Genomic DNA, 19,181 nt, shown 5'->3' with positions numbered 1-19,181 from the left:
ATAATTGTTTTTTTTTTTTTTTTTCACGTAACAACTCAAGCAAAGGTTACAGGCAAAATAAGTTTGTTTATTTATTTTTAATCCTGTTAAAAGACCTTTTTTTTTTTTTGTGTACAAAAGATGTTAAAGTAATGAACTTTTACGTGTATTTATTCATTTCATTGGACTTTCATTTTCAATATCAAGGCTGGATTAGCTAAAGAGAATTGTTACTGACACTGAAAATATTACACAAAAGTAAACTCATAAACTAATTTGATTTTATATCATCTATTAAATCTATTTTATAATAAAAATAATTTTATAATCTGATATACTACATTAAGTCACGTCAGTTTATAAATTTAATTTTATGTAATCTCTTAGTGGCTAAAATATTTCTCTTAGCTAAATAGAGCTCGTGGAGTTTATCTGGATTTCAATATGCACATCCTGATACATCCCACATAAAACTGGAATTGGAGGGAAAACGATTTCAGAAAAGAACAAAATGCACAAATTTCACATCGCCCGATGTGCGAAAAGGAAGATGCCGGGAAAATTCCATCTGGGTTTTCCAAGCAAGTGTCCAAGTTCAAAAGGGACAACCTGGTGGATAATTGAAATCACATCCTCCCCTATAGGTTATAGCCCTCAATCTAAAGAATTTCATGCATCTAGAGAAGGAACACAAAATATGCCAAACTCAGCCCTCTGCTGGGTACTGGATACCCCAAATTACTAGTTAATAAAAAATGTCTTCCAATTTATAGATTCGTTTCTCGGACAAACTGAACGATATAAGATCTGCTGCTTAATCTCAAGCTATGCAGTTCTTAACTATCCTGATCTAACCATTCCACATTACAGAAGCAAATCAGATTCGTGAAATGAAAAACAAGAACAAAAAAATACAACCAGATTTGAAGTTTTCATTTTCAAACTAAGTAAATTGGGCAGTAGATTGACGACTACAGAGATGGATCTGTACGAGGTGGGTAAAGAACCCCCACATCTCATAAAAATAAGGGCATCATACATCCTTAAAGGAAAGGGCGATTCCCATCAAGCACAATGCGTCCTGGAAATTCAGGATCGTTTTGTAACAATCTTCTCTCATAAATTCTTCTTTTTTCGCATTTAGAAAGGGGAAAAAAAAGTAGAAAGAAAAATAAGAGAGGGAATGTGAAAAAAATAAAATTAAGAAAAAATAGAGGAAAAATCATTGATAATAACCATCATAATCATCATTATCATCGCAATAATTAGAGACACAAGGCAGTGCACCGGAGATCATCACCCGAAAAGTCAACGTCATCCAACGGTGGTGGTGGTGGGAAGTTGAGATCGAAAGGCAGGGGATGCTTCCGGCACAAAGACGACGAGATATCGCAGTCGTCGTCGATCACCGAAGAGGATGAATCGCAGTCGCTGTGGCAATCCTCCGGGACCAACGGAGGCGGCTTCGGCAGTCGTCTCCGTACCGCCACAAAAGCTTGCTTGGACTGTAGAGGCGGTGGCCTGGGCCCACTGAAGGACTCGACCGTGCTGCTCATGCTGCTGGAGGCGGGCCTCGGGGGATCGATAATCTGCTGCTCCAGGAAACCATCGTTCATCGCGTACAAACGGTGATGATCCACAAACGCGCCGTTTTGGTGGTTCTGGTTTGGATTGAACGGAGAGAAATAGGAAGAGGGGGAGAGAGGGAAGTTGGTCTTGGCTTTGGGGCCGCGGAGGTTGCGAGCCGCGGTATCGTAGGCTCGGGCGGCGTCCTCGGCCGAGTCGAAGGTACCGAGCCAGACACGGGTCTTCTTCCAAGGGTCTCTGATCTCGGCCGCGAATCTACCCCATGGTCTCTTTCTCACGCCCCGATACCGTGGCTCATTGCCTGGATTTCTCAAAGCCGAAACTGCTGTAACCGGGGCTCCCGACGCATCCGCGACCACCGTCCTAGCCGCGGCTCCTCTCCCTCTCCTCATGATTAACCGATAAAGAATAAGCGATCGACACAACAAATCAAACGGAAGCTGTTTTTCGATACAGGGTTTACGAGAGCTTAGAAGAAAATGAACATGGTTAAAGAAATAGCGCAGAAGATAGCTGCGAGGGAAAGAGATGGGGGTGGGAGGAGAACCGTATAGGTATGGAAGCAGAGGAGCACCTTCTCTTCTACAACAAAATAAAAATGAAAATAAAAACGATTTTAATTTTAATTTTAATTTTAATTTGTTTTTGGGGGAGTGGGTTCTTTGGGTTTCTCTGGCTGTAATGGCTTTTCTTTCTTTTGCTTTTCTCGATTTCTCGACCTTTCTCTTGCCCCCACAAACCGACCCTCCTCTGATTTCTCTGCTGCTTTATCGATTTCATTTCTTTAGTTTTATTTTTATTTATTTTTATGATATTCATTATTCTGTGTATTATTTTTTACAAAATAATGAAATGGAGAAAATGACTAAAATGGGTCCTCTGCATCATTCTTTAATGTCCACTAGTAAATTTTCTGTGTGAATGCTTATTGCTTTCATGTGTCATGTCTCTTTCCCTCTCTCTATCCATCTCTCTGCTCTCTGTGTATTTTTTTTTCCATTTGGTGATAGTAATGATGCAGAGGATTCATGAGTCAGTCTTATCTGTAATTTTCCCCTGCTTAATTAATTTTTATCATATTCTTTTCATCTACGGGAGAAAAGACTCATTTTTTATGTATTTATTTATTTATTTTGCTTTTGATATTGGTCAACAATACTCATAGTCCATGACAGCTCTTTTGGCAATGCTGAGGAGATTAATGGAATAATAAATCGGCTACCCTCTTACGGCAGACTTGAGAATTTGCTCATCGGTCTTCTTATCCACTATAACAGCGTTAGCATTAGATTACGTAAATACAAATACAAAATTTGTCTAGTATGACATGATTTTGTATTTAACTATTTTACTCAAAATTTATTTTTACGTTAGATTATTTATCTATTAATTAAAATATTATAAATTTAATCATATTTAAAAAAAAATTTCTAAATTAAGAGTTTTGTGAAAATATATTAATACAAGTGTAGAGTAATATTTATGGAGTGTAATAAATCTCAGCCCTCAAGAGCACTAAAACAAAGCACAAATTTAAAAAAAAAATATCCTAAATTTGAAAGATTGAACCCAGCATTAACAGGTGAAAAAAAAAAACTTTGAAATAAAAATAAATAATGCAGAAGAAAAGCAAAGAAACGAAATAAGAAATGGAAAAATGGTAAAGAATAAAAGCAAAAAAAATAGCAAGTACTTGAATGAGAGAGAAAATATTTTTTAATCATTTTGATCTAACTATAGTGACCATTAAATATAATCAACAATCTTAAATTACTGTAACTAAGGTTGTGTTTGGATGTTAAAGTGAGTTGAGTTGAGTTGAGTTGAGATGATAAAATATTGTTAGAATATTATTTTTTAATATTATTATTATTTTGAGATTTGAAAAAATTGAATTGTTTATTATATTTTATGTTAGAATTTGAAAAAGTTGTAATGATGAGTTAAGAGGATTTTTGAAACCAAACGAAGAAAGTCATATCTTTTTGTAGTTGCATAATCTAATGTAGACTAATTTTTAGGTCTATTAGCTAAACTCTTCATTAGATTTACATTTACATAATTCAACGAGGATGCTCTTTCTTCTTCAATACTTGTTTACCGAGGCAAATGAAATAGTTAATAGAGTTTTAAGATATGCAAATTTCGCGTATTATCATTTAAAAAAATACGATCTATTATTAAAAATATAATTTTTTATGTGAGTCTTAAATTTATTAACTTTTTTTTTTATAAAAAATTATCTATTTTTTAAAGGAAATGAGTGAGACTTGCAGTTTAGAAACACAAATATTATTTTTTTATTTAATTTGGTGCCTAAGAAAAATAAATAAAAACATTTAATAAGTTTCTTTCTTTTATTTATTTTATTGTAAATGAAGATAACGTATTCTTCACTACACAATCTGCCGTTTGGTGAAGTTGTTAACCTTACCATACTCCGAACTTTAATTTCCACAACTAAATTGAATAATTATGTAGTACCAAAATTTCATCATTCGTAGAACACACTCCTCAATACTATTTCCAGTTTTGATAATTTCCTATTTGCTCTGCCTTCCAAGCATTATTTGCTGCTTCTCAAGGAAAAGAAAAAGAAAAAGAAAAAAACAATAAAGAAAACAGGGAAGGGCCCTCCGGATGATATTGCCTTTGCCCATCAAAGACGTAACAAAACATCATAATTAATCACAAAAAAAAAAACATTATTATAAATGAATTAATAAATCTTGTAAAAACAAATTTTCATGTTGATGGGTCAATACGACTGACATTAAAAAAAAAAAAAAATCAAAGAAATCTGCCATGTGTAAATAAGACTACTTACAAAGTCATACCCCAAAAGCTTCACCTGCCTCATTAAATAACCAATAACACAAGAACCAACTTTCGTGCCCACCACCTCTTTTGGTTATTGTTACATTTTTTTTAATCCATTTGTTTCCTATCTATCATTCTCAAGGACATACGAATCAAGATATGAAAATCATTCAGGTCTAAGATCATCATATCGTTCACAAAAATAAATAAAGTCTGTTAGAGTGATAAATAAAATAAGATTCTAATTCCAATTAATTACTTGAAAACTTGAAATTAGACGACGAGAATTTAATCCATAGCAAATCACTTCACAAAAATGGTTATCAAGAATTTAAGACGCATGATGACATACATATATATGACTACTTTTATTATAAAGTCTCTCATTTACACTATATACTGTTATGTGATAATTTAATTTAAAAAATAAATTTTTTAGGAATTAAATATTATCATTTAAGTGATGTGGATGATGTGCTCTTAAGAATAAGATAATTCATATAATACCTATTATTGAATAGGGTCCTCCCTATTTTAATTGAAATTGAAATTAATTATTTGGTATAAAATATGAGTATTTGAGTTATTACATTCCTAACCATGATTAAATTTATAAGTTTTTTTTTAACGAACAATTAGATTTATAAGTAGAATGATAAAAACATCATATATTTCAGGTTGTCTATATGTAGAGGACGATCTAAATTATATCTAATGCTGTTATATAGTGTTCACTTTCACAGGAGTGGGAATGTCAGCGAAAGCAGGCACATGATTGCAACTTGTGAGCAATCGGTGGGAGGCGTGTAACTTTTATGTGAGGTGGTGAATATATACAGCTTAGAGTCTTGCTTCAACCACCCGATGGTATGCCCGACAAATTCTTTTTGAGAAGATTAAGATCATGCAATAAGTATTTATCTCATTTTATTATTATAATTTTTTTAAAATTTATAATAAATAATTTAACATTTTCAAATCTCATCACAATAAAAATATTAAAAATAAAAAATATTTTTTAGAGCAGCCACTGTTTCACTACTTTCGACGCACACCTGACGTGGGCAGCAAACGCACCGTTTCATCAAATGAGTTGAGAGTGAGACAGATTTAAGAGAAAATTGATGGATGAGAGAGAGATAGTCGATGAGGGATGAGAGAGAGTTGAGGAGAGAGAAAAAGCCGAGACGAGAGAGAGAGCGAGCGCTTATGGGAAGAGGCACTAGAGAGAGAGGAAGAGAGAGACAGAGGGGTAGAAGGTTTTATGCGTTTTGCACCAACAAAAAAGAGAGAGAGAGTGGACACGTAACGTGTACTACAGATTAGTCGTAAACAGTGGTTGATCCGTAGCACAACTCTAAAAATAATATTTTATTCAACTTTCAATTATTAATTTCATATCAACTCACTATCTAAACGATATATAAATATTTTTTTCATACATTTTTTTTATATATTTAAATATTGAAAAAAATCACAACGTTATTAAAAAGAGTGTTACTAGGGTGCTGCTCAGCAGTGGCTATTGAGTGTGCCCTTACTTAGACAAAATTCTCTTTTTTAATTTCTTTAATTTTTCTTATTAATATTTTTTTAATAATTTTAAAAAATATAAAAATATATCAATATACTAATAATTATTTCTTTAATTAATAAGTAAATGAAAAAAATGTAAAAATAATTTAAATTCATGAACGGATAAAATGAAAAAACAAAATAGAATGACATAATAGCAATATACTATTAAAAAATATTTACTTAATAACTAAGTACTAAAAAAAAAATCGGTGACCATGGACATTTTATCGGTGCTTCAACGTTATTTATCGTTCTCGGAGGGGTACGCTTTCCTTTACACGTGTATTGCTTTGAAAAATTTACGGGCAGTCGACTCAACGCCATGGAACTAGAGATTGCGGCCAAAGCGTTGAATATGCTCCCCCATATGATAAAGTAAATAAATATTATATTCTTAACTAGGTATTGTTTTGAAATAGATTATACTGTATATATTATTATTTGTATAAATATTTTGAAGAATAATAAATAAATAAATAATAGCTCTACCCTTCCAATAAAAAGGGAAGGAAATCTATTTTCTGGTTGTAATTCGTACTTTTATTGGAAGGCTTCTATTGATATTTAGCAAATAGTTTTACTATGTACAAGTAAATTTATATACCAATATACGTATTAATATTATTGTCTTTATATTCTAAATTCAAATTAACATTATTTTTAATAAAATATACTTTCTAATCAATCATATTGAATAGATACATATATTAACACGCATAATCGTTACAATTAAATTTTTCCTTCAACAAAACCATAATTCATAAAAAAGTAACCATTCGGTGCATCTGAAAATTTGAGTCCCTTTACACCATATAATGCTATTGCCTGGTTTAGAGTCGACAACTCGAATTGAGACTCATAATTGCATTATAAGGGTTTATTTAGATAGTAAAATGAGATGAAATAATTTTAGATGAGTTGAATAAAATATTATTTTTTAATAATAATATTATTTTAAAATTTAAATTATTAAATTATTTATTATATTTTATATATAAATTTAAAAATTTATAATTACGAGATAAGATACGGTAATATCGTTTATCTATACACACAAGTCCTAAAAGTGCGGAAGCCACGTTGTGTCCGAATATATATAAGAAATGTAGGAGTCCGTTCAAAGGCCTTCGAGGTGAACAAATTTTTTCCTAAGTTTTAGTTAAAAATATATTTCTCTAAATTTTACTTATCTTTTTAAAATTCCGTACATCTCACTCTTATTATTTATCTATTCTATTATAATAATATTTATCTTTTATTTTTTATTTTTTTTTATCTCACTTCCATTTATATTCACTCTTTATATTCTATTAAAATATAAGTTTAGAAGAATAAAAAAAATATAAAATATGATTTAGGAGTGCTACAAAATGATGTAGCGATCCTAAAATCAAATCTTATTTTAGGGATGAGATGTAACTCCCATTTTTTCACTTTTCATATATTTTTCCTAAAATTTGGCTAATAATTGGTTATAGAGAATGGGTTGCTGGTGCCCTTAGCATCCAATTCCTCATAATTGGTCCTTAGCAAAATTATAGAAAAAAATATGAAAAGATACGAAAAATGAGCTACATCCGATTCCTTATAATAACTTTTGGTTTTAAGGTGTGTACTGTTGATTTTTTTTTTTAATTTTATTAACAAACATTTAGATTTTTTTATTCAAAATCATTCATCCTAAATCTAGTCCGGTTTGCATACACAATTAAGATGAGATGATATGAGATCAAATGTTTTAAATAGTAGTAAGATTTTTTGAGTTAAGATAATATGTGATAGATTGTAAAAAAATGTATGTTTAGATAGTGAGATGAGATGAGATATTTTTTATTTTTATTTGATAAAGAAAAATACTCAAACCACAACTAGGTATTCCCAATTGGGATCCCGACTTTTTTTTTTTTAACTTAATGATAAAGTAAGTATTTTTTTATTTATGTTGTGAATTAAAAAAAATATTCAAAAATGATAAAAAAATTTCATAAAAAAAGAAAAAAAAAAGGGAAACACACTGAGCTGATCCCATGTGTGAATGTAGAAGCACTCTTTGATAATGGGGTGGGTCCCACTAATGATTGAGTAATAATTATGAATATATTAATAAAAAATAATATTTATGAGTAATTAAAAATCTATCATAAATAAATTTAAATCCCAAAATATATTGGGAAGTTGTTGGCCGAAATTATTTTATAATTCCAAAAAAAAATTTAAATCCCAAAATATATTGGAAAGTTGTTGGCAAAAATTTATAATTTTTTTTAAAATTTATTTGTATCTATTTATTTTTCTATATATAAGAAATTCGTAATTTTTTATTCTAATTATAAATTATAATAATTTTGATTATTGTAATAAATATATGAATTATGTTGTGGATTTGTTTTAAATAATTTATTAATTTCGAATTTTATAATAAAATTCCAAAATGCAGTTCTATTCTATACTCACAAAATTATCAATTTCTTTTATAAAAATACATTATTCTAATAATGACTTATTGATTATTCTATTTTAATTACAAATGAATTCTTTTCAATTTTCGCTGTATGAGATTCTTTTTATTATTTATATTAAAAATTAGTGAGATGTGAAATGAACTATTTGGATAGACAAAACTATCTCATCCATATAGACTAGATGAGATAGTTTCATTTAATCTACAAACCAAATTGGGCCAAATCATTCTTTTGATTTTTTATTCCAAATTTAATAATACATTTAGATATGTTTATTCTTCCTAATCTTTTTTCAAAATTGTTAAATATCACAAAAATCATTTTTTTTTTTGTTAATGTGAGGATGATTATATTTTTATATCTTTCAATAATACTAAATAAAATCATTTTGACTAAACATTTAACGAATTTTTATTAACAAACACACATTTCTACAATGCTATATACGATTTTAATTTCCTAATATTTTGTAAAATTTATGTGTTACAAAATATTATGATTGTAAAAATAAAATTTTGAAAAAATATAAAATTTTCTTAAAAATATTTATCGTATCTAAAAAAATAATTTAAACTTTTGTTTAAAATATTTGTTAGAGAGTAATAGTTTAAAAATAAGGAAAATAATAAAAGAGTGAGTAGTTAATATTGTAAAAAAAAGTGAGAAATAAATAATAAAAAAATTAGATATAAATTATTTTAATAAAATAAAGAAAGAATAGGAAGCGAGACTTATGAAGTTTTAGAAATATGACGTGGATGCTGAGGACCCCATCCAACACACCCACTGCCAAAAACCATTCCAGCCCAGCCCTTACCCCTATCCCCTATCTTCTCTTTATTTTATTTTAGTTTTGTTTTAAATATTTGGTTGGTTGTCGTTATATTATTTTTATTCTCTTTAATAGAGATTGGTTCGGTGGTGTGCAAAGCGACAACGAAGGTGGCGTTAATGTGCGGTACAGGGGATTGAACGGACGGCAAGGAGAGGGATGGATGGCCACAGTGGTTGTGACCTCCGCATTCACGCGTCTGGCTCCTCTCCTTTTCTTGTTGACCATTAACGCCACGCGTCATCTCCTCCTTCCAACACAAACTCAAAATTTTCTAGCTATTAAATAAGACAATATATTTAATATCTCAATAAATAAGTTTGCAAATAGATTTATATTTAATTAAAATATTTAGCATGTTTATAGGTAAGTTTGTAAATAAATTTCTATCTATTTAAAATATGATGCCTATTTAATTCGAGAGCCACATTAATTATAGAGAAGAATCCTTGATCTATGATATTTACTTGTGGAGATGATATTTTTTCAATTCAAAAATTTTAAACGTAACTATTTTTACGTATTCTTTTACATACAAGGCGACGTGATTGATTGCGTTATTTTTTTTAATATAAAATAATTGTATAATTTTATCACATCAGTATAGTGTATAAAAAATACACGTAATTTATTGTATGTAATAGTATTTTTTTAAAATGTTAAAAAAATTACTACTAATAAATTTATGTGTATTTGTGTTTTGTTTAATATTAAAAAATATAAAATCCACTACAAAAGATTTAACATAGGATCACCGTAATCACCGTAAATCAAAAGTGGTAGAAATATCTTAAAAAATAATTATACTCATCTGCCTCTACTTACTCCCATATGTTATATTTACATTTTTTATTTTTTTGCTTTTTTTTATATGATTTTTTTAATATATTTTTTTTAAAAAAATTATAATATTATTAAAAAGTATTAACTTAATTACATAGTAAAAAAAAAAAAAAAAATAGCAGCGGAGCACTAAGGATAAGCATAGAATTTTCCATAAATAATTACTTAATCGAAGAATTTTGATATCTTAAATATGACGCTAAAGTATGCGCAGCACGCCACTGGCACTTTGTTGGGAAACGCACGATAGCTCCGGGAAACGCAGTGCACACATGCAGAGTCAACAATCTACACACGCCTTTTGCCTCCACTTTGTTGGCCATTGATTAATTGCAATCCAGCTCCTACTGCCGTGCGTGTACGGCTATGGTCGACATTGATAAATGATAACCTGTGTACGCGGCGTGATATTGATATGCCTCGGTAACTTTCACTCGTTAACACGCTGTATATAACAGTATTCTCATTGACTTGATTGGTTAAAATTTATATAATTAATATAAAAAATATTTTATATTAAATTAAATAAATCTAAAATAATTTAAACTTCTATTACAATAATTAAGTAAAAATAAAAAATCATAATTCATTTATTAAATATTAAAATATTAATTTTTCACTTTAAACAAATATTAAAATATTAATTTTTCACTTTAAACAAATATTAAAATATTAATTTTTCATTCTAAGTAAAAATATAATTTAGTTTGTAATTACGAAATTTAAATAGAATTTTAAATAAGTTTAATTAAATATTTTTTTTATTAACATTGAATGACTTTTAAAAATATGATTTTTTAATATTAATTTAATTATAATTATTATTAACATTTAATTTATAGAGTTACAAAATGTGATAAAAATAAATTAGATAAAAAATTATTAAATTAATAATATTTATTATTTTATAGAAAGTGAATGACTAATCTAATGTGTGGGTTGAATTTAAATAGAATAGACAAATATAAAAAAATATAATATTGACTAAATTTTAAAGATAAATTTAACCAATCTAATGAAGATGCTCTAAAGACCAATGCCCTAGCTACGAATAATGAAAGCAAAATAATTTTACTTATAGCTTTCTTTTGCGTAACTATATTGTTTTAAATTAAGGATAATTTATAAAAGTATTATTATTTTATAAAAATATTCATATTTTAAAATATGATTTTACGTGTTTATGAAAGATATAAAACTTTGTGTCAAGACTACTTAGGAGAAAAGGTTGATAGGAGAAGTGTCGTAAAGAAAACCACAAAGAAAAGACGATCGTACGATAGAGGGAACTTTTTGACGGAGAGATTAGAGAGAATATGAGGAGAGAGCTGCATGCATTAAACTTATTTATAATAAATTTTAGATCCATAATCCGAGTAATGAGTATGCATGTCTAAATATCGAATCACATAAATGTCTGCGTTTCTTTTATTTCACGTCATTTATATATAGCCAAGCAGATAATTATGGAACCTTGCTAAATCCTACCGTCCACCAAAAGAAGTATTGAGATGTTGAGTTGAGTTGAGTTTTTTATAAATAGTAATGAATTAAGTAGTAGAAGAAGTTACGTGTGGTTTGTCTAAATTGAGTTTAAAGTATGTTCAGATGTTAATATGAGTTTAATACTTTTTTATAAAAAATTAAAAAAAATTATGAGTCCCACGTATAAAGATGTTTTAAGTTGAAAAAAAGTTATGAGTCTCACGTGTAAGAATGTTTTGAATTGAGATAAGTTTATTAATTTGATAATTGAATATTTAGATGTTAAATTCAATTTAAAATTAGACCAAACTTGATTGATTTTAAAAATCAAATTGAGAAAATTTGTTCTACTTTATTGGTTCTTGTACAATCATGATATCGTTGCTGGGTGGTGGGCCGGGTGGCATTATATGCGTGATCCTGATGGTGAATTTTAGATCTTCTTGGGCCCTAAAGTACTAAACTGAGTGCTGGTCTTGCGAGGCCTTGTAGGCAGGTGGGCCACATAAATTCCTCGAATTTAAAGTTAGATGTTCGATAAAGGGCAAAAAGATTCGAGAATGTCACAAATTCTAATATCTAATGAGAACCATGTTTATTTTTGCATCTTATTGATTGCTTCGGTAAAAGATTCTGAAAACTGATAAATTGCTGGTTTGGGAAATATCCCTTTTTTTTTTTTTTTTGTTCATACTTCATGGACTGTTATTCTGGAGTTTGTTCTGGAGGCCCCATTGTTATTGTTTGTTTAGAAGGCTGCCTTTCACGTTGATATTAGATTAATGGGTCATTAACCATTACTTTAAACATGGAAATTATTGGGGTCTAATCGCTGTAGGAATAAACTTGACATTATTGATGTATATGGGGGTACAAATCGGTCCGGTCTGATTCGATTTTAGACAAAATTTAGGATCGAATTAGTATGTACTGATTTTGTATTTTCTAAAACTGATTACGTATCAGTTACTCTCTAAACCGGTACATCTGATTTTTACGCTAGTCCGATTCGGTCCAATTTTCTAATTTTAAAGTATACGTACTAATTTATATGTAGACTTAAAATATATTACTAATAGTAATATAGTATTAAACTATTAGTATTAGGCCATAAAATGTAAATTCTAATTAATATACATTATATACTAACGTATATTAGTATTACTAATTTATTAATGTATTATGTACTTATAAAAAATAATATATTGAGAATTTATTAGGTCATAAAAATTTGGTAATAATATTTGAGTGATTTTTTTTTCTTTTTTGATAAATATTATTTTATTGATCTTATATACAACTTCGGCATATAAATTCAAATCTTTTGATATTTATAATTTTTTTTTTCAATTAACGTGATTTATCAATTTCAGTTTAAAATTTTACAATTTCAATTTAATTTTAAATTTATTTATATATTATTATATATAAAAAATATTATATAATATTAAAAAAATAATTTAAAATATATATATATTATATAAAACCGGTTCAATTCGGGTCTAAAAATCCTAAAACTAGAACCGGACCGGACCAGTTCCGACCCGTTTTTCCATTAAAGAAACCGGTTCCAAATCGGACCGGTCTAAAATCAGACCAGTTTAACCAGTTCGGGCCAATTTCCCCCACCTTTTTTTTTTTAACATCCCAGGGGTAGTATTTTTGAAAGAAACAAGACTTCAAAAACACATGAGAATCGAAAAGGCACCCAAGGAGATAAGAATGGACGAACAAGAAAGGATGAAATTGATGGAATTTTTGGTAACTTGTTAGCATGAAGAAAAACAAAAGATAAAATATATATATATATATATATATATATATATATATGCCTTAGCGACGTTAACGTACATAACCCTCCATAATAAATATGAGTGATGCTAGAGCCACCGCTGGCTCTAGTATGTATTTTTTTATGTATTTTTTTTATAATTATTTTTATATAGATATTTTTAATAATTTTAAATATTTTAAAAAAAAATATAATATTATTAAAAAACACTTCTTTAATCATGAAGTAAAAAAAATTATTAAAAAAATATTTCTTTAATCACAAAGTAAAATAAAAAAATAATTTTTTTTTTTACTTCATAATTAAAGAAGTATTTTTTAATAATATTATAATTTTTTTTATTTATATTTAATATTTAAAATTATTAAAAGCATCTATATAAAATTAATTATAAAAAAAATACATAAAAAAATACATGATAGAACTAACGGTGGCTCCCAGCCACCAGCGATGGCTCTATCATTTTCCAATAAATATATATCTATAAAGAAAAATTTTATTCCTAAGCCTCATACACCACACACCATTCTTTTTATAATTTTTATAATTTTATTCTCTTATCAAATGTATGGTATATAAATTATGAATATAATAATTCAATTATTTTAAGAATAATAAAATCAAAATTTTTTCTTATAAAAATTAAAAAAATTAAAAAAAATTATGATGTGTGGTGTATGGACTTATGAATAGCAATACTCATCTATAAACAGATACATGAAGGCTGACAAAAGAGCCAGGTAATTCAGAACTACTACACCAACTAAACGTATTTTATTCTAGTAATTAATTTAAAGATAAAAAACAAGTCATCAATTCCCTATAAACTAGATTGAAAAAAAAATCTAGCTCAACCAATTCAAAGCTACAAATACACTTCTAAGATTTGTAAATTTTGCGAATTATTATATACATAAAAAAATTACATAAAATAAACTTAAAAATTGATATGAGTTTATGGAAACTGTTAAACCCGAGCCCACAGATGTCTCGGTTACATCGCCGGTTGGTGGAATCTGCTGGCTCTTGCTCCCGTTGAGGGGAGTTGACTGGCCACCGTCGAGCTCCGCTTGTGTCAGGGGTATGTCGTATACCTTCTGCTCACTGGGGTAAAATAGGCCAAGGTTCCTCTCCGATGTGGGACCCGTTTTTTCATTCTCGTTGAACAAGGCGAAGAGAAAAACGTCAAGTTGATCCTGTGGTCGTAGGGGGGTTCCACCGCCGGTGAGGACCCTGCGTACCAAATTACCATTATACGAGGCCGCATTGTCATGGCTTGCACCAATCTCGTTCGTATCACCCAGTGAGGGCACCCAGTCTCAGTGACTACTATCTTCACGTCATCGTACTTGAGAGCGGACAGGGCAGCGAAAACGGCGTCGACTTGGGCATCGAACAGGCTGTTGTAACGTAACCCGTTACCGGAATCCACCACACCCGGGTTTTGCTTAAACAAAGTGTAGTCTAAGGAGATATCGTTCGAGTTTGCGGTGTATGCGAAAAATGGGTACACGTTGACCATGAAGTACGACCCGGTTTGACGCAGAAGGTCCAACATGGGCTTCATGACGGGTTCGACTAGCTCGGACTTGAAAGATCCGGATGAGGATGGGTACGAAGATTGGAGTACGGTGAGAGCTACAGGGGACGAGATTTTGATAGCAGAATCAAGGCTGTACTTGGCAAGCGAGGCATGGATGTTCTTCATGGCGGGTACGAGAAACTTGGTCATGTTATTGGGGTCAGCGAATACCTCATTTCCGACGCAAATGGCTTCGATTTTGGTAGCAGGATAGAACTGATAGATGTTGGTTTGGACCCAATTGTCAGCGAACGATTGGTCCGCAGCGGTGGAGGAGAGGAGCCCGTTGGGGAGTGCAACGGTGACACTTATACCCGAGTTGGCTAGCGCAGTGAGGACTTCCGAGTCGGTGTCATAAAGCTTAACTCGGTTGAATCCCTGAGATTTCAGAAGCTCCACCACTTTCGATGGAGGTGGCAGGTTGTTAGCAACTCGACCATAGTTTATTCCAATTGAACCTCCATCTGCAATAGAAAACAGGGGCATATTAAAGTAAGCATAAATATATATACCTACACTAACGGTATAAATTAAAATGCACAGTTTGATACAAGGTTTAGAGAGCAAAAGAAAGACCTGAAAAGGCTGAAATTGAGAGAAGCAAGAGCAAGTAGGAGACTCTGAGTTTTGCCATGCTCCCCGATTCTTTTTGAAGGAAACAGCGCAGGATAGAGAGTGGGGGAGGGGAGATTTGGTTAAGGTCGGACACTTTGTGGTTTTATAGAGACTTTAGGATCAGTGTGGACTGTTCACGAAAGAGAGTTGGTTTAATGGAGAAAACGGATTGAAGAAGTGGTAGGCCAGGACCCCAACTCCGTTTTTGTTTGCCCAACGGGCGGGACGTAACCCATTTTGTTAGGCCATGACTATCTCCCTGCACCCACCTACTCGAACGTTTCATTACAGTTTTTCTTGGTGTTAGATTAGGAAGGATTAACTACCATGCATGGTTTTTTCTTTCTTTTCTCACCCAGGTGGGTTCGTCTGAGAACGGGAAGGTGGTGGAAGTAACGTACAATATGCCTCATCGACGCGGACATGAATTCCTTAGTGCGTTGTTGAGTTTAATTTCTTGTGTTGCTTTGCATTTAATTTGGAATCATGATGAAATTGAAAAATAAGAATGGCCCAGGTAACTAGCTAGCTAGCTATTATTATGTTCAACTTACGTACCCTCAAACTTATCAGCTTATAATTGAAATATTACAACCCCAACTACATTAATATATAGCTCATCTAACTTTATCTCTAAATTAATTAACACTTTTTTAATGGTCAAATTTAGCGGTCGATCATAAGGTAAATTGATTGCAACTTGTTTTCCGAATTGAGAAGCTAAATCATGAAAGTTTTAATATTTAATTAATGATCCTTTTTAAAAATAAAAAAATAAAAACAAATTAAGGATCATGTGACAAAATCGTGCATGGGAGTTGATCCGTATATATATTCAGGTACATATTAATTAACCAAACAAATAATTTCCATACAATGAGAAGTTGAGCTGCTGATCAGATTTCTCGATCTTTTTATTTTATAATGTCTCAAAAAATAGATCACGGAACTGTCCACATTATTGAACAGATAACTAATTTTTCTATGACATAAATGTAATTAAATATTCTTGATGATCAGTTCAACGTACGTCTCTAGCTGCTATGATAGCTGCTATGATATTTTGACTAAAAGAGGCTGCGTCCTCACAAGATATATATTTGTCAAGATAATTAGGGGGAGAATGCGAATATGATAGCAATCTCTAAAGCATTGAAAATGTGCGTGGCGGCAAATTATATCAAAGCACATTATATTGCATGATACTGATCGATGTTGATATATATATTTATATATATGCTCTGATAATTCAAACAATACTGCGCAATGGTTTGCAGGGAATTCAAAGCCGAAGGCTTTACCATTAATTCAGTAGTTTTGAGAACTAAAAGCTCAGTAATTAAGGATAGTTTTTTTATTGATATCATGATCGAAGTCCTTTCGTACAGCAATAATGGAGACTTTTAGGCATTTCGGAGAACAACCATGTTTGTTTAAGAAATGAGATGCGATGATTATTCTATGAATAATAATAAAATAATTTGTAAATAATAGTGAGATAATTTGAGTTAAATATTTTTTAAATTTTAAGAAAAGAGAGGAAAAAAGTTAAATAAAAATATTGTAAAATTGAAGTATTATTAAAATATTATCTTTATTTTGAGATTTGAAAAAACAAATTATTTTTTATGAGTTAAGAAGAGTTATGAAAACTAATGAAGATTTTTTCAAATTCTCATATAAAATAAAATAAACAATTCAACTTAATTTTTTAAATCTCAAAATAAAAATAATATTAAAAAATATAATTTTATTCAACTTTTAATTTTAATTTCAACTCATCTCATATTTTGTTTCAGCAACTATTATTTGAAACAAAAAGGCTTGTTATGGAATTAAAAAAAAAAACTATATATTTTGCACAATTTTATGTTTTGGGTACGTGTTTTTATATAGCCGTATCTGTCAATGTCAAAGAACTGCCATCAAAATAAAAAAAACTTGTTATTTAGTTGGAAAAATCTTATTGCAAGCAAGTTTGTGCACCAATTTGTGCACTAATATTGATATGTAATACATATATTTAACGAAATAATGTGAATTAAAGATGAAAATAATTTTTATGATATATAAGATTTTCTTCTTCTCTCAAAAAATATTTTTTCATTTTTAAAAAAAAAAAAATTATCGATACGCGATATGGTGCACGAATTCGCTTGTATCTAACAAAATCCTAGTTAGTTATCGTAAAGAAAAGCATCGTGCATGCATGCATGTGGACAGTCTGACGGAATTTTGCATGCATCTCTAATGAAACAAGTTTCATCCATATGAACATAACGACGAGCCCCGCGACTTCACCCTAGCTAGCTAGCTGCATGACAAATTAGGAGATTTCGGCTAGGGATGGAGAACAGCAGGGCGGACCATTAGCGTCACTGACTTCATCAACGGGTGTGGTTTGAAAATAAATAATAAAAAGAATAAATAAATTAGAAACTATAACACTCTGTGGCTTTGCATATTGTGCAAGTTTGTAGCTATAATAATATTGCGCGTTAATATATGGGACCTCAAATTGGGCACGATCGAATTACGTACGTACGTACCAATCCTCGCCCTCAAAGCATAAAGTACGTACAAATTAATCTAGACGAAGTTAATTCCAAATTAAATCTTTAATTTCTTAATTATTCGATCCAATAGTATTATACTTCAGAAGTTGGTGAAACAGATTCTTAATTGTCAGTGAAGATTAGGCCAACCCCATGCAACTCCATATTGACTTGTTTTCTGACTTATGTCCGTCCAACGGAGTACGTTTGAAAAGTACTACGTACGAACAGTGTGATGATCTTATATATCTTGAATAATCTAATTTGATCATAGTGGAACATAAGACGTTATTTGGTAGTTGGCTGCAGACTACGTACGTACCCAAGTACTGGTGGAATATCATATCGTCCAAGTATAACATACATACGCGTCTTTGGGATGGCTTGACTAATTATGAATAGTGAATACCCTCAATGAGTACGTACGTGCATAGGTCGGCAGATTTCTGCTCACCAAAAACGCGGTGAAAAGTGGTAGATCAGGTTTAATTTGTTTATTGAGCTGGTACGTGTTGGATCACTAACCAAAAAAGCAAGAAGAAAGAAGAAAGAAGAAAGAAGAAGAAGAAAATAATTAATTAAAGAGAAGCTGCCACGGCTTGGTGCCGGAAATTTCCCTTTGTTTTTAGTTGATAGAATATCTGGGTGTTTTGCTTTACCTTTACTTCCCCGCCCATGTATGTATCATGTTTTTCCTTTTTCCCAAAAAACATCATGTCCCCATTAATTCGCCCACAGACCGTCTTGACGGACGTGTTTTTCAACTAACTGGTGCGGCAAGTCGGCAACATGTTTGGTTTTCTTTTTCTTCTCTTACGTGGGAATAGAGGACCAGTACTACTCATTGTGATTTCTCTCCTTTGGTTGCAAATTTCTCTGTGGGAATGGAACACCCTTTTACAACTCTGCGTTGATTTTTGTCGATTGACATTTTACCTGTAGGGATCATTTATTCCCATTGCTTCAATAGTTCAATTTTTGTTCTATTTTCAGGAATTATTTCATTATTTTATGATCATCTCACTCTGCTCATGTGATATTATTTAATAAT

At 30.5% G+C, this 19,181-nt stretch overlaps 1 protein-coding gene and 1 pseudogene across 1 annotated transcript; both read right to left on the bottom strand.

Moving 5' to 3' along the window:
• Positions 1-887: 887 nt before the first annotated feature.
• On the bottom strand, positions 888-2,302 carry LOC108994010 (ethylene-responsive transcription factor 3-like). Its single transcript, XM_018969082.2, has one exon. The coding sequence runs from the start codon at positions 1,956-1,958 to the stop codon at positions 1,245-1,247; it is 714 nt and encodes a 237-aa protein (XP_018824627.1). The 5' UTR covers positions 1,959-2,302; the 3' UTR covers positions 888-1,244.
• Positions 2,303-14,190: 11,888 nt separating this feature from the next.
• On the bottom strand, positions 14,191-15,650 carry LOC108994003 (annotated as a pseudogene).
• Between the last annotated feature and the right edge of the window lie 3,531 nt (positions 15,651-19,181).

Source organism: Juglans regia, chromosome 9, assembly GCF_001411555.2.
Source record: "Juglans regia cultivar Chandler chromosome 9, Walnut 2.0, whole genome shotgun sequence".
NCBI classification, from domain to species: Eukaryota; Viridiplantae; Streptophyta; class Magnoliopsida; order Fagales; family Juglandaceae; genus Juglans; species Juglans regia.
This window is presented reverse-complemented; position numbering and strand designations above follow the sequence as displayed.

Bases quoted from the DNA above. Each gene is read 5' to 3' on its own strand.
- LOC108994010 (XM_018969082.2), bottom strand. From the start codon at position 1,958: ATGAGGAGAGGGAGAGGAGCCGCGGCTAGGACGGTGGTCGCGGATGCG.